This window comes from Myotis davidii, unplaced genomic scaffold (genome assembly GCF_000327345.1).
Source record: "Myotis davidii unplaced genomic scaffold, ASM32734v1 scaffold1115, whole genome shotgun sequence".
Taxonomy (NCBI): domain Eukaryota; kingdom Metazoa; phylum Chordata; class Mammalia; order Chiroptera; family Vespertilionidae; genus Myotis; species Myotis davidii.
Window position 1 is genome coordinate 1,144,429 of NW_006287910.1, and position 15,836 is coordinate 1,160,264.

The window sequence follows — 15,836 nt, forward strand, 5'->3', positions numbered from 1 at the left end:
GTGAGGCTGAGACGGTCCCTGGGAGGCTGCGACAGCCCATGTAAGGCTGAGATGGTCCCTGTGAGGCTGCAACAGTCCCTGTGAGGCTGAGACAGTCCTGTGTGGCCGAACACAGGGACACATCGTGGATGGAAATAGCTACATTTTCCATGTGTATGACCCAGCAACAAAAAGCGTACACCTATGGATGAGGAGAGTGGGGGGGTAAGGGCAGAGGGTGGGGTGGGAACTGGGTGGAGGGGGGAGTTATGGGGGAAAAAAGAGGAACAAATGTAATAATCTGAACAATAAAGATTTAAAAAAAAATTTATATGAAAAGTGAGTCAATGTAAAGAAAAATAGTGAATAAGTAATAGGGAGAGGGCATAAGATCTGGCAGATATTTCCATATGCAAATGACTAATGATGGGGAAACACTTACTTAGCCACAATGAGCAAGGGGCGGGTGACTGTCATCTCTGGTGGGTGGTGGGAGGTAGTCAGCACAGCCAGAGGCAGCACAAACAGTGATCCAGGTTCAGGGCGTTGCCTATTTAAGAGTTGGTGTCCCGGCCAAGGTGCTTGCTAGCTGGGTGAGCTTGGGCAAATTGCTTAACTTCTCTGAAACTCTTTTGTGTAGTGTTTTATAACACCACCATCAGATGACAAAACTAAAACAATGTAGTAACAAGTTTGATGTCCTTTATCCCAGGGAAAACAATCCATGGATTGGGGTAGTACAGTGTTTCACAGTTAGTGGAGCACTCTTCCTCCGGGGTCTCAGGCAAGAGTGAGTTTTACAGAGTGTTAGAAGAGGCAACATGGAAACAGGGCATGATAGGCTAGGACAGGAGTCCTCATACTTTTTAAACAGGGGGCCAGTTCACTGTCCCTCAGATCGTTGGAGGGCCGGACTATAGTTTAAAAAAAAAACTATGAACAAATTCCTATGCACACTGCACATATCTTATTTTGAAGTAAAAAAAACAAAACGGGAACAAATACAATATTTGTATTTGCATGTGGCCCGTGGGCCGTAGTTTGAGGACCCCTTGGCTAGGAGGTTGGGGATCTCCTTCTAAGACTAGCAGATCCTGTTTTCTTGGATGAACTAAGCTAGCCAAAGCTGAGTTAGAGGATTGTGATTGGTGTACGTTAGGTTTTCTCGACAGGTGTTTCCTGTAAGTACAGGCTGACTGAGGTTTAGATCCATGACGTGGGCCAGGTCACTGGGGTGGCCCCCATTTGGTGTGTTCCAATATACAAATGGACTTTATCACTCCTTCTGACACCAAACGTGGTTTTCTTCTGACACCGAATATGTGTTGCTTTTCCACACCAGTGCTCTGATTCATGACACCAACTGGATATCCAATAATTCAATTCAATTCTGACACTATCTACTTGGAGTTAGGGTCTGATCTTGCAAGTTTCAGGGCTCACTCCCACAAAACTGCCTTCAATTCAGATGCCAATTTCAAGTTCTGGGCCACCCCCACTTCTGTCTAGCCAACTACAAATTCATGGGTTTCCATAATTTTAGTTTTTGTTCAGTAGAAAAGCTAGCCCTATGGTTTTATTGCCCTGGGGGCTGTTAACCAGTTTTCTACCTAACCTGCCCTATAGATTGTAGAATTAAGTGAGATAGTACTAGGCCCAGTGCTCAAATGAATGCTTTTGTTGGTATCAGCATGGGAGAGAGAGATGGATGTGGGGGCAGGGAGGGAAGGTTTGGGAGAGGAGACATCCCACTGGCAGGAACTCAGCAGGTAGTGGAGAATGGAAGGCACAGAAGGGCCCAAATGCTGAGAGAGCTCAGAATAGAAACTGTATTGAGAGTAGCATGCCAAGCAGGATCACTTGAATTGCAATGTTTAATTGGATTTCTCTGGGGGGTGACTCACTGCCTTTGATTGATACTATTGCCCTTGTGGGGCCTCTATCATAGGATTTGAAAATTTTCCACATGCACTTGTAGTCATGAGGCCTTGTTTCAATAAAAATCCAGGACTGCGTGTACTCCTCTTTGCCCGCCTGCCAGCTTGTCTTCCTTTCTTCATCACTTGCTTTCTGCCATGTGTCAGGCATGGATGACAGCGCGAACCACAGAGGGAAGAGTCAAAGTCCCTTAAAGGGTACACAGTCTATTTAGGGAGAGACACAAGTGCCTCGATGATTGTCAGGAGGCTGAGCTGTGGGATGGCCCCGGGGGCTGGGGCAGCATGAAGGCAGAGGAGCTGATCCAGGCTGGGAGCAGCAGGGAGGCTCCAGAGTGGGTGCTGAGGTTGTCTTGAAAGATGCATAGGAGACAGAGATGTCCTGGGGTGGGAAAGGGAGTTGAAGGGAGCCAAGGCTTGAGGGATGCAGGTCAGGATTCACACAAGCATGCAGATGGGTTGCTAGCTCAAAGGTGAGCTCTGTGGCTAGAGATGAGGCCGCCGAGACCAGGGCAAGGAGGGGCTTCTGTTGGAGCTGTTGTCACCCAAGACTGGTTGTGTTTGCCTCTGAGGAAAGGGTGGGAAATAGGCTCTGTGATCCATCTCCAGCACAGTCAACTTCGAATGGGAACGGTTACTGAATTTCCCCAGGGCAAGCAGAATGTAGGGAGGAGGGAAGAGGCTATAAGAACAAAGAACTGTGGGTGTGAGCGAGCATCATGGTGGAAACCCCCAAGGTGCCGGTCTCAACTTGGTAGGGGGAGGTGGAGGCAACTAGAAAAGGCCTTAGCCCATTGCCCAATAGGAGACAATAAAGCCTAGGTGACCTATGAGGACACAGGTGATCCCATCGTACTCAGCCAATGAGGAACCGGAGGAGGGACAGGGTAAATAGGCTGTGCTCAGGGCAGACACTCCTCCTTGAGAACATATTAAAAGTCTCGTTTTCGCCATACTTCTGTCTCGGGGTCTGTTATTTGAATTCGGACAGGTGGATATTTTTCACAAAAGGGGTGGCCCATCGTAATTTAAAACAGAAAATTTTAGCCCTAACTGGTTTTGCTCAGTGGATAGAGCGTCAGCCTGCAGACTGAAGGGTCCCAGCTTCAATTCCAGTCAAGGGCATGTACCTTGGTTAGGGACACATCCCCAGTAGGATGTGCAGGAGGCAGCTGTTTGATGTTTCTCTCTCATTGATGTTTCTAATTCTCTATCCCTCCCCCTTCCTCTCTGTAAAAAATCAATAAAATATATTAAAAACAAGACAAAAACTTTAAAAAGTTATCCAGGTAATACATGCATATGATAAAAAAAAAATTTAAACACAGAGAGCAAATGAAGGAAATAAAAATTTCTTCACAATAATCACTGTAACATTTTGAATGGAGTCTTGCTATCTTTTTTTTTTCTACGTATATGTACTTTGCAAAATTGGATCAATATTTCTTAAACCAGTTTTTAAAAATATCAATAACATCTCTTCTGCATATCATTTTAATGTGAAATTCCATTATGCCTACATACCATAATTTATTTAAGCAATCCCCTTCTATTGTTGAACATTTTGGTCGCTTCCAGCTTTTTGCTATTGCAAGCTCGGCTGTATTGCACATAATCATAGCTAAGTCTTTATGGTACCCTAATTATCTCCTTCGGATGAGATCCTAGAAATGGGAATCACTAAAGAGTTTAAATGTTTTCAAACCCCTCGACATATGTTTCCAAATTGTCTCCAATTTTCTACTCCCATCACTTCGCTGGCCATTTTTGTTAATTCTCCTTGGGGCTTTTCATTGCCGTTTTCTCAAACCCCCACATCTCTAGAAACTCATGGACAGAGGGCTCTCCAGTGGAAATGGAGAGGAATAAGGTAGGAGATTGGCCATTATTCTAACCACTCTGGCCTGTAGACTTCCCTCCTCCCCAAGCACAAAATAGGCCTCCTGGGCTAATGCCAGTTTAGAAAAGGAGGCTGATTTTTAAAGTCTGGCCTCCCTTTGGCCTCCCTCACCTGATGGGATTGCCAGAGAAAACAAAGGACGCCCAGTTAGATCTGCATTTCAGGTAAACAGTGGATCATTTTTCAGTGTAAGTGTGTTCCAAATATTGCATGGGGGGCCTCCTTATACTAAAAACGACTTGACATTTACCTGAAATCCAAAGCTAACTGGGCACCCTGTGTTATGATTTGCCAAATCTGGCGACCCTAGCACCTTAGTGTCTTACCTCACCCAGTCTGTGTTGGCTGTATTTTCTCAATTTTATGTTACTCTCAATTATATTTTCTACATTTCTCAACTGTCTTTTGAGAAAATATTGAAAGCTGGCCAGCAAGACCTTTAATAGTTGTTGAGTTTTTCCTTGTATAGTTGGAAAATTATGTATGTAACCAATGCACTTTACTGGATATTCCTTTTGTTTCCCCTCCCATCCCCTCTCCTCCCTATCTTCCCCCTCTCCCTCCTCCTCTCTCCCTCCTCCTTTTTCTTTCTCCCAGTGGTCCCCTCTCTCTCACCTGTTTAGAGCCTAATCTTTGCCCACATCTTTAATTTTTTTCCGGTCACTCAGCCCAGGGCCTCGGGGCTAGGTTTAGGGAAACCCAGGGCCAGACCCTCTCTCTCCTTCAGAGCTTGCTGAGCCATCCAATGGGATAACTTATATGTCTCAGTGTAGGCACCATCTTGGCAAGCGATTGGGGGATAAAAGTAGAAACTAAGACATGAAGTCACAAAATTTAATATCTCCTTCAGTGAAGCGAAGGGTGTGAAGGACAAATGCTGTTGTGGAAACTCCAGATTGCATCAGCAGGTGTCTGCAGGAAATCTGTTGGCCAACTTTATATGCACTGGGCACAGTCCAACTCCCAGCTGGAACCCAGAGAAGAAGGTGGGAGTGGGCTCTGGACCTCTGGTCAAAGCTGCAGGGCACTGAGAGCCCTGCCGCCTCGGCCATGTGGCCTTGGTAGCTGGCCTCGAATCCTGGTGTCTCTTGGAAGTGAAAATTGAGTCAGGAAGCCTGACACACATTAGGCTCTCAATAAGTGTTTTCTGAATCATTGATTTATTGGATGAGTCAGTAAATCAATGAATCAAAGATTAATATTCCCCTCTCTGGACATTCATTTCTTCATCCTTGGAAGACGAGAGTTCTTCCATCTCTAGCAATTTCGTCAGTCTCTAATTACTTCCCATGGTTCTCTCTGAAGGTCAGGACCCCACAAAATTTTTCTATAAAAGGCTAGCTAGTAACAAGTTTAGATTTTGCAGGCCACACGGTCTATGTCACAATTGCTCAGTTCTGCTGTCGTAGCGCAAAAGCAGCCAAAGACAAAACGTAAATGAGTGGGCATGGCTGTGTTAAAAAAACACAACACACCATATTTATAGACACTGAACTTTGAATTTCATATAATTTTAATGTATCCCGAAATGTCATTTTTCTTTTGATTCCCCCACCCCCCAACCACTTAAAAATGCAAAAACCAGTCTTACCTTGTGGATTGTATAACAAAGCAGGCACCAGATTTGGGCTGTGGGCCATAATTTATCAGTCCTGCCGAAAATTCATGAGAAAGCCCGTCTTCCAGGAAGTGCAGTGAGCTCTTGAAACAGAAATTCAGAATGAGGACGTTCTTTCTTTCTCCTTGGTGCACACATAATGATCACTATGTCTGCCAAATTGGCTTTCATAGACACATGGTGCCGTGCTCTCACTCTAGAACCTAAGAGGGCTTCCATGTTAAGTTCTTCAGAACCCAGACTTGTATGTCATCAACACGTCCTATTTGGCTCGTCTCGTCTCTGTCAAACACCCGGGATACCACCCCCCTTTCTACAGTCGGTGTTTGACTCAACTGCCCCCTCTACTGGAGTGTGAGGGACCCTTTTCCCTGACCATCCAGATTGTGCCCCTCCTGTAAATGGCGCCCAGAGCTGAAAAGCTTTCCCCCAAATTACTCTGATTTCCATCGTTCCTGAACTCCAACTACCACGTGGGACTCATATTCCCAGTTGAGAGATCAGACTGCCGGGGTTCAAGTTCCTATCACTCTGTGACCTGAGCAAGTTCCTGACACCATCTGAGGGATCTATAATAATAAAAGCATAATATGCTCATTAGACCGGATGTCCTTCTGGACGAAGCCAGGGCTGCAAGGGAAGCCCAGGTCCCAGGTGCCTGCCGGTGGCCAGAGGGAAGCTGATGCCGGCAGCTGGGGGAAGGAAGGCCTACTCTTGCATGAATTTTGTGCATCAGGCCTCTAATACTAATAATAATAATGATAATAATAATACCCACCTCACAGGTTTGCTTTGAGAGTTAATTGAGATGATTTATGTAAAATGCTTGGCCCGAGCCAGGCACTAATAGTATAAAAACAATAAATGGCAGCTACGATTATACTTCTGTATTATTTGACCTTTTTACAGGGAGGTCATATTTATATAATCTATATTATAAAAACTCAGTGGCCCTAACGCCATAATGACCAAAGACCGGCGCAGGTGGGCAGGGCTGCAAGTGTGGCAAGGCGTGCGTGGGTGGGCGGGGCTGCGCGATTTCGTGTACTGGGCTTCCAGTAGTTATATAATTTTGAAAAGACTAAAAGTTCCCTTTTAGTCTTATTTATTTTGTTAATTCTCACCTGAGGATATTTTTTCCATTGATTTTTTAGAAAGAGTGGAAGGGAAGGGGAGAGCCAGAGAGAGGGAAATATTGATATGAGAGAGACACATCAATTGGTTTGCCTCCCACACCTGACGGGGCCAGGGATGGAGCCTGCAACCGAAGTACGTGCCTTTGATGGGAATCGAACCCTAGACCCTTCCATCTGAGGGCTGATCCTCTAACCACTGATCAAAACAAGCTAGGGTCCTTTTAAGTTTAAAACAACCCTAAACAATATTTTGTTGGTAATTTTTTCAGGTGAAATTGTAATTGACATGTAACATACACACAGGAAAAGGCAGAAACCCCAAGTGCTCAGCTTGATGAGTTTTTCATTGCTAGTAATTTTCTTTCTAGGATGAGTCAAAACAGAGTCAGTATAGAAAACCCCTGGCAGAGAGGAGCAATCTGTGCTTGAGGGAGGTGACATGCTTTGGGGAACAGTGTCACATCCAGGCATGAGGGTCTGCTTACAACCAAAGGAGAAGCCGGTTAACGCACAGACCATAATCACGCCACAGGGAGAAATAGGCAGCATGGTCTCCAGCGACGCATCACAAAGGTGTCCCTTTCAGGGATGAGTCACCTGAGCTCAGGGTCCCCAACATCATGCTGAGAGATGGCTGAGCTCACGGGCTCCCTGGGGCTGTCTCAACACTTACTCTCCCTCAGGAAGCGCGTTTAAGCTCATTAATCCAAGGAGACTAAACAAATGCACACACTCATCATCTCAGTGCCATTAGGGTTCAGGAAATTGAAATAGTACATGAGACTAATCCTTTGACGTGGGAATGTTGGGTAATATTTTTCAGGAGTGTCTGCCAGCTGACAGCTCAGTGACTCACCTCCTTACCCAGGGCGGAGGGGTGGACAGAAGTAGCCTTTCCTGTGTACCTGCTATGTATGTACCAAGCTCAGGACTGCCTGCTCCCTACACATAAGCTTATGCCATTTTCATATCACCCCAAGCAAAGGTATTATTCCTGCCCACAGTGAGACCTAGAGCAGTGTAGAGCTTGCCCAAGTTGTACAGCCGATTAACGGTGGAACTGAGATCGCATTTGACGGGCTCTAAAGCATTTTAAAAATTCCTCTATGCACTAACCGAACAGGGCTCCAGAGATCATTGAAACCCCTCATTTTATACATGAGGAAGCAGAGGTCTGGGGAGGGGAATAGCTTGCTCAAAGTTATTGTGGTATAATAAGAAATATATTTGCTCTTTGCCCCCAGTTCCTGGCTAAAAGCTCCTGAAACTCTAGTAATTTCCTGAGAGATAAGGACGCTCAGAACATCTTTTATTCTACTTGTTCTCTGACTCCCGCTCCTGACACCAGAGCTTCTAAGACCCTGGGAATTTCCAGAGTGGTCAGAGTGTCTTTTTGTGTGCTAATGAGATGGATGGGGCCCCAGACAGGTTCAGGATGGGGTCTGGTCACCAGAAAGACCAAGACATAATTAGAAGCTTGGAACTTACAGCCTCATCCCCCATTCTTGGTGAGGGAAGAGGGGCTAGAGATTGAGTTAATAATCATCATGCCTATGTGATGTAACCTCATAAAAATGCCTAAAATACAATGTTTGGAAAGTGTCCACATTGGTGAACACGTGGATGTGTTGGGAAGGTTTTGGGAGAGGACGTGAGGCCCCACACCCCTCCCCCATACCTTGCCCTATGTTCCTTCCCATGGGGCTGTTCATCTGTATCCTTTGTAATCCTATATAATAAAAGGCTAATGTGCAAATTGTCCCCACTGGCGGGAGTTTGACCGACCAGGAGTTAGACGTGCGCTGACCACCAGGGGGTGGCGCAGAACATGGAGGGCGTTGGTGATGTGGTGCTGGCAGTGGATGGCAGTGGAGGTGCTGCTGGCCTGATGGGCCCCTATGAGAGCGGGACTGTGGTGGAATGGTGGAGCAGGTGAGCGGGTGGTGCCAGGCCAAGGTGGGTGCGAACGGAGGCCCTGGCCGGCAGCAGCAGCAGCAGGCAGCCGGGGGAAGGGAGGCCCCGGCCTGCAGCCAGCAGCTAGAGACCCTACCCATGCACAAATTTTGTGCACTGGGCCTCTAGTATCCTTTATAATAAATGAGAGGCCTGGTGCACAGATTCGTGCACCAGTGGGGTCCCTTGGCCTGGCCTGCAGGGATTGGGCCAAAACTGGCTCTCTGACATCCTCATTGCAATGAAGGGACTCTGCTCCCTCTGCAGACAAAGGGGAGGGACCACGAGAGGTTGGCTCCAGGACATGTCCAGCCCGTCTTGCCCAGTCCCCATTGGCTGGACCCCAGCAGCAAGCTAACCTACCAGAGTGTCTGCCCCCTGGTGGTCAGTGTGCATCACAGCGACTGGTTGAACGATCAAATGAACTGTTGGACACTTAGCATATTAGGCTTTTATTATGTAGGATTAGTGAATGCAGGTAAATGTTTTCCTAAGTTTTGTGAGCAGTTCTAGCAAATTATAGAACCTGAAGAGGGGTTCCTGGAAACACCAGTTCATAGTGAGTTGGTTGGAAATATTGGTGGCCCGGACTTTTGATTGGCATCTGAAGTAGGCCTGAGTCCTTAACCGGTCTGTGCTAACTCTGGGCAGGGTGTCCACTGAGAACTGGAGAATTGCTTGGTGTGGAAAAACCCACAATTTGGTGTCAGGTGTGCAGAGTGTATAGAAAATCAGAGTTTTTCTTTTAGTCATAGAGGAGGTCTGTGGTAGGACTTGGACTCAGATCCAGGCTTCACATCACAGACCAATGCTCCATCTCTGTGATCAGGCATTTCTTCTTCCCAGCCGTCCCAAGATGTCCCCCGCATCCACAAATGATAAAGGAAGGATCCAAATAAATGTTAAAAAGTCACTCCTTTCCCCTGTCAGTCTGCTTCAGCTTTCACGTCATGGTCTCTGCTGGTCTCCACTAGGCTTCCAACTATGTCATTTTCTTTCTTTTTGTTTTTGTTAATCCTCACCTGAGGATATTATATTTTATTCATTGCTTTTTTTAGAGAGTGGAAGGGAGGGAGGAGAGAGAGAGAGAGAGAGAGAGAGAGAGAGAGAGAGAGAGAAAGAGGGAGAGAGAGAGAAAGAGGGAGAGAGAGAAACATTAATTGGTACCTCCCATATGTGCCCTGACCAGGAATTAAACCCTCAACATTTTGGTGTATGGGACGATGCCCCAACCACCTTAGCGACCTGGCCAGGGCAGGAAGTGGGGCCTTTGAGAGGTGATAAGTTACGAGAGCAAAGCCCTTGTGAATGAGATTAGTGTCCTTTTAGGAGAGACGAGCGATCTCGTTCTCCAGCATGTGAGGATATAGCAAGAAGGTGGTGATCTGCACATCAGGAAGAAGAGTCCTCACCAGGAACCAATACAACTAACACCTTGATCTTGAACTTCCCAGCCCTTCAGATCTGAGATATCAATGACTGTTGTTTAGCCACCCAACCTATGGTATTTTGTTATAGCAGCCTGAACAGACTAAGATAACTGGCTTCCATCAAGGGAGGTAGACACTGCCTCCTAAACAAGTCAGGGCTCTCGGAATAGGAAGGCCAGTTATGTGGGCAACCAACCATGTCGGCGGCAACTCATACAGCCAAGTGGGGGGAGACCCCATGGGGAAGTGATCAAGGGCACACACTTGGGCTAAATCCCAACATCCACTTACCAGTGTGGGACTTTGGGCACATTGCTTAACTTTTATTTTATCTTCTATAAAATGGAAATAAAAAACAATACCTCTTTCACAGGACTGCCATGAAGATTTAGATGAGTTTATGCATGGAAAGTGCTGAGGACAAATGACCAGTGCCTAGTACATGTTCAATAAACATTGACTTTTTATCTCCTTTGGTGGTGAAACCCATCTTTCCATCTTCCAGAAAATGACCTGATTTTTCATTAGCGGAATGCTCTGATAGACAGCTTGGAGTGTGTGTGTGTGTGTGTGTGTGTGTGTGTGTGTGTGAGAGAATGTGTGTGCATATGTCATGCAATCTTATGAAGTACATGGAAGCCGTGTGTGTGTGTGTTGGAGGGAGGAGGCAGGGGGAGGACATGCTCCTTTCCTGCGGAAATGTTCAGGAACCACTAATCTTTGCTTTTGCCAACTGGGGTTTGTAAGTCGAAGACCAAAGCTGACCTTCCTCAAAGCTGACTATGAGGCCTTTGGAAGAGGAGAGAGAAAGAAAAGAGATGGGAAGCTGGCAGCAAGAGGGAGAGTTGAGGAAAACCACAGTGCTGCAGGGATTTATGGAGTTCTCAGCATGACTCCCTGTGAGAACGTCAGAACTCCGCTTCACTTGTTAATGTGTGCTGGATTTGGATGTGTTTGGGAGGACTCAAACTCATGCTGAGTGCAGTTTAGAGATGGACTAAGGCCACCCAAGGCACATGTCCGCTACACCTGGGCTACAGGCATGAAAATAATTGGTGTGAAATACACCAAAATACTTGGAGTGAACAGTGACCTCTGGGTGCACATGGGTCAGGGTTAGGCATAATTTTAGGTTCCTTCTTCATACTTGTTTGTTTTTCCCCCCCCAAAATTTCTACAGTATCAGGGATCTGTTCTATGATCAGATGGAATGTTATTTTAAAACTTTCATAGAGAAAAAGAATCAATCAAGGTTTTGTGGGTTTTTTTTAAGGTCGAGCCTGTTAGCTCCGTTTGTCAAATAAACTGCTTGTGCAGCAGCATTTTCTCTCTTTTTCTCCCCGTTTCTTTCTTTCTAACAACTGATGATAATAACAGTTACCAAGCATTTTACTATGTGTGTCCCAGGCACGTGCGCAATGCTTGATGTGCATATAATCCTAGGGAGAAGTACTATTAAAATTTCTATTTTAAATAAGAGGAAAGAAACACAGAGACGCTAAATCACTGATACATGCCTCCCCCGGCCCCCGCCTTGAGCTGTTTGGTGTCAGTACTTTTGCCTCTAACCACTGCCTGTCTCTCTTTAGTTCCTTTCGCCATCTTCCCTTCTCTGATCTCTGAGAAATGATCGATCAGGACCTGTGTCAATTCCATGGTGCAACCCTAGATTTCTCAACTTCAGCATGATTGACATTTTGGCTCAGATAATTCTCTATTGAGGGGGGCTGCCCTGCCCATTGCAGGGTACTGAGCAGCATCCTGGGACTCTACCTACTAGATGCCAGTAGCATCCCCCTCCCCCTCCCCGACACACACCCAGTTATAACAACCAAATATGTCTCCAGATATTGTCAGATGTCCCTGGGGACTAAAATTGTCCCCATTAAGAACCACTGATGTAACCTGATATGCATAGTTGCTGTGAAAAAGGGCCCAGGAGCTCCACTAGTTGCACAATCGCTGATAGGAACCAATGGGCACAGTTTGTACCCTTCTGGCAATTCCCCAAGATCATTCGAGGCAGCTGCCACCTGCCAGGACATTCCAGGAGAGGGCCTGACAAATGGTTGGAGTGCCTCTGGCAACAGGAGACACGGGCTAACGTGAGATGGTCTTGCCTCTTGTCCTGAAAGCTGGGATGCTGGGATTAAAAAGGGTAACATGGGCAATGCTTGACCAGCATAGGGCAGAGGCCCTGAGCTGTTCTGTGGATGACACTGTGGAGGCAACAGGCCAGTTCTTGGCCAAGATGCTGCAGAAGGAGGCGGATCAGTGGACTCGGATTAATTTCTCGTCCTGGCCCCACCCTCATATGCTGTGTGGGCACAGTTGAGCCCTTTGAGAATATTAATACTTTGCTCTGTCTCTTCCTGGGACGGTAGGATGCTATGTCCAAACTGCCCACTCCATCCCCTCTCTTGCTTTATTCTTCATAGCATTTGTTTTTGTTTACCCACTGTCTCCTCTGCCTAAATTTCAGCTCATGAGGGCAGGAGAAACTACTGTATTCCTGGAGCCTATGACAGTGGCAGACATAGTAAATGCTCAATAAAAACTTGCAGAATAAAGGCATATACCGCCCCCCCCACACACACACACCTCCTTCAAGGGGAGGCGGTTTGATAATATGTATCAATGGCCCCAAACATGCCAAACCTTTTGTACTCAGTCGTTCCAATTCAGAGATTCTATAGCCCCCATCACACACGCACCAAATAATCCAACCTGAAGAAGAAGCCTATGTGGATCCATGTTCATCTTACAGTGACTAAAATAGCATAAATAACCGGAAAACCCCACTTAAGTAATTAAGATACAGGCATAATGAAAACAGACCTGATAAATCTACTCGGTGAAATTCCAGGCAGCCATTACAAATATTGTTTACCATAAGATGAGTTAATATTGTAACACACACACACTACATATGCAAATTGTCCATGCAACCTGATTACTGAGACTATGGGAGTGAACATCCTTTCACACTGTTGGTAGACAGTTTGAAAATTGCTATTAAAATGCACATGTTCATGATATTTGACTCAGCAATTACATTTCTAGGAGTTTATTTTTTTAGGAATTTATCCTAGAAATGTATCAGGAAACCACCCAGATGTCTATGTATATGGAAAGAGTTAAATAAATCACTGTATAGCAACACAATGGAATAGTATACAGCCATTACAAGTGAGAAGATTTGCATGTACTGATGTGAAAAGATGCCCAAGATATATCATTAAATTTTAGAAAATTGTGACATGTGTTTGTATATATCAATATGCTATATGATAGTATAAGCATAAACATTTTTTTTAATCTGGAGGAATATATGCAAAATTGTTGAAAATAGTTTCCTCTAAAGGATAGAGTGAGATTTTATCTATGTTGTGAATTTCTGTAATGTTTAAACATTTTAACAACAAAATGATAAAAGAATACACTGAACCTGCCACATGAGCTTGCTCATACAAGCAAACAGAAGCTGGCGCATGAAGACTGAGAGGAACACTAGCAAGCTGTTATTCATGGTGACTGATCATCTCTAAATAGTGAGATATCGGGCAACCTTTATTTTTCTTCTTTTGGGGGAAAACTTCTACAAAGAGCATGTGTGGCCTTTACAAAGGCCACCCCTTCCCACAAGTTCTCTTTGTTGAAATTGAGGAGGCGCTCAGGGTGTAGAATGCTTTTCAATGTAACCTGCTGACGGCGGTGTTCTGTTTCCCCAGGATGGATGACATTCAGCTGTGCAACGACATCATGGACCTGAAGCAGGAGCTGCAGAACTTGGTCGCCATCCCAGGTAACCATCTGGGACTCCAGCTGCTCAGAGCCCCCAGCCTGCCCCACCTGTACTCCCTCGGGCTGGAAGACGGTGTTCATCTGGTCTCCTAACACAACCACATTCTTGCAATGCAGTGCTCCCTGGTCCTGTGATTCAAACACAACTCTGTCAGGAAGGTCCAGTTCAAGTCCTAATCCTGGCCACGGCCTTGACCTTCGGCAAGTCACTTTACCTCTCGGAGGCTCAATTTCTTCTCCTTTGAAAATGGGGTGGTCATAGTAATAGTAGTACCTAACTCACTGGGTATAAATCTCATTGTGATAAATGAAACCATGCAAGCCGTGTGCTTAGCTTGATACTTGGTCCAAAGTAAGAGTCCAGTGAGTTTTTAGCAATTATCACTGTTATTATCCTGCTTGGGAACACGTAGAGTATGGTGGTTACAAGCTGACTTTGGAGTCACATCTAGATCTATCACTTATTAATGACACGACCTTGGGCAAGTTCAGTTACTTCACTAAAACTCAATTTCTTCATCTGTAAACTGAGACAGTAGTGGTATTTACCTCATAGGTTGTGGAATTGATGAAGGAAAAAAAACATAAAGTGCTTAGCATAGTTCCCATCCTATAGTAAATGCTTAATAAATTATTACCATTATTATTATTATTACTATATTAACCAAACACATTTTTATCCATCCTTCAGGTCACAGCTAATTTGGCCCCTTCTCCCAAGAAAGCCTTTCCTGCCCGTCCAGGATGGGCTAGGTGCCCTCCAAGGGGTTATTCTCTTCAAAGTCCTCACCAAATAATTTCCTGTTGACTCATATATGTCCCCCTGTAGACTCCATACACCTTGAGGGCAGGAATGAGGGCCTGGTAGGTGTTAAGAGGAAGGTTTTATTGAAGGAACAAACACAAGTCTGTCTCATGAACCTTGCCTTGGTTTTGGCAAGGACCAGCATCCCCCACTGTCGTTGACTCGAATGTTTTTGCCATTCTGTCCACGAAGTACCTGTGTCTCAAGAGGCTGCATTGCTGCCAGGTGCTAGGCATGCAGTGATGGACAAACAACGATGTCCTACTTGAAGGAGCTCACAAGTTAGTACAAGAGGCATCCTGACATCCAGTGGATACCTATTATCGAGCTAGAGATGCAGCACAACTCACTTTAGAACAGGGCATTGCTCTAAATGCCTCAGCACGAGGGACATTTGGGGCTGGGTAAGTCTCTGCTGGGACAGGGGGCTGTCCTATGTGTTGTAGAATTTAGCAGCATCCCTGGCCTCTGTCTACTGCACATCAATAGCATTCCCTTCCCTCCCAGTTGCAACAACCCCAAATGTTTCTAGATGTGGTATGGGGGGGAAGGAGGTTGGAGGGTTGGGAAAATTGACTCTTGCCTAAGAACCACTACTTTAGAGTACAGTGATCCGGGTTTGAATCCAGGATGACCAGCTAGATGATCTTCATGGAGCAACTTAATTTCTCTGAGCCTTTAAATTCCTTATTTGTAAAATAAGACCAATAAGGCCACCCTCACATCGTTGCTGTGACTGTGCCATGACGTAACACGGGATCACAAATGCAAAGGTAGGAGCACTCAACACACTCTTGTTCTGACCGTAGTGTCTGCAATCATAGCAGAACTTTCAGATGCCATCCTCGAATGAGCATGCACTAGGTGCCAGGCCCTGTGCAGGCAGGCCCTGGGAATATGCGAGCGAGTCAACAGTCCTAACGGAAAGGGGGGTGACAGCTAATGAGTACGGAGATATTTTTTGCAGGTGATTAAAATGTTCTAACATTAATTGTGATGATGGTTGCATAACTGAATAGTACTTTGAAAGGGTGAATTGTATGGTATGTGACTTATATCTCAATAAAACAATCACCACAAAAAGTAAAATGTCAAACATAAAACAGTAAAAGAATGAGGGGGGATATAGCCAAATCCAGACATGACCCACTTGGAATTCCGATTTGATTCGTATGGGGCTCTAGCATTAATCATTTTTTAAATCCTTCTCACGATCGTGATAAGCAGCCAGGGTTGAGAGCTACCGGGTCAGTTCAACTTTCTCATTTTATAGC

The 15,836-nt window shown here is 45.5% G+C and overlaps 1 protein-coding gene and 1 long non-coding RNA gene across 2 annotated transcripts in view; one reads left to right on the forward strand and one right to left on the reverse strand.

The window, feature by feature from the left end:
• LOC102756659 (chromosome unknown open reading frame, human C16orf45) overlaps positions 1 to 15,836 on the forward strand; it is a 99,610-nt gene that overhangs the window by 75,355 nt on the left and 8,419 nt on the right. Inside the window, exon 3 of the mRNA XM_006759684.2 lies at positions 13,685 to 13,758. Within this exon, the coding sequence (XP_006759747.1) occupies positions 13,685 to 13,758 (74 nt within the window). The remainder of the gene's footprint in view (positions 1 to 13,684; positions 13,759 to 15,836) is intronic.
• Positions 4,637 to 15,836, reverse strand: part of LOC107182461 — a 25,359-nt gene continuing 14,159 nt past the window's right edge. The window contains exons 2-3 of the long non-coding RNA XR_001513177.1: positions 5,408 to 5,517; positions 4,637 to 5,267 (exon numbers count right to left, since the gene is read on the reverse strand). This is a non-coding gene — a long non-coding RNA (uncharacterized LOC107182461). The remainder of the gene's footprint in view (positions 5,268 to 5,407; positions 5,518 to 15,836) is intronic.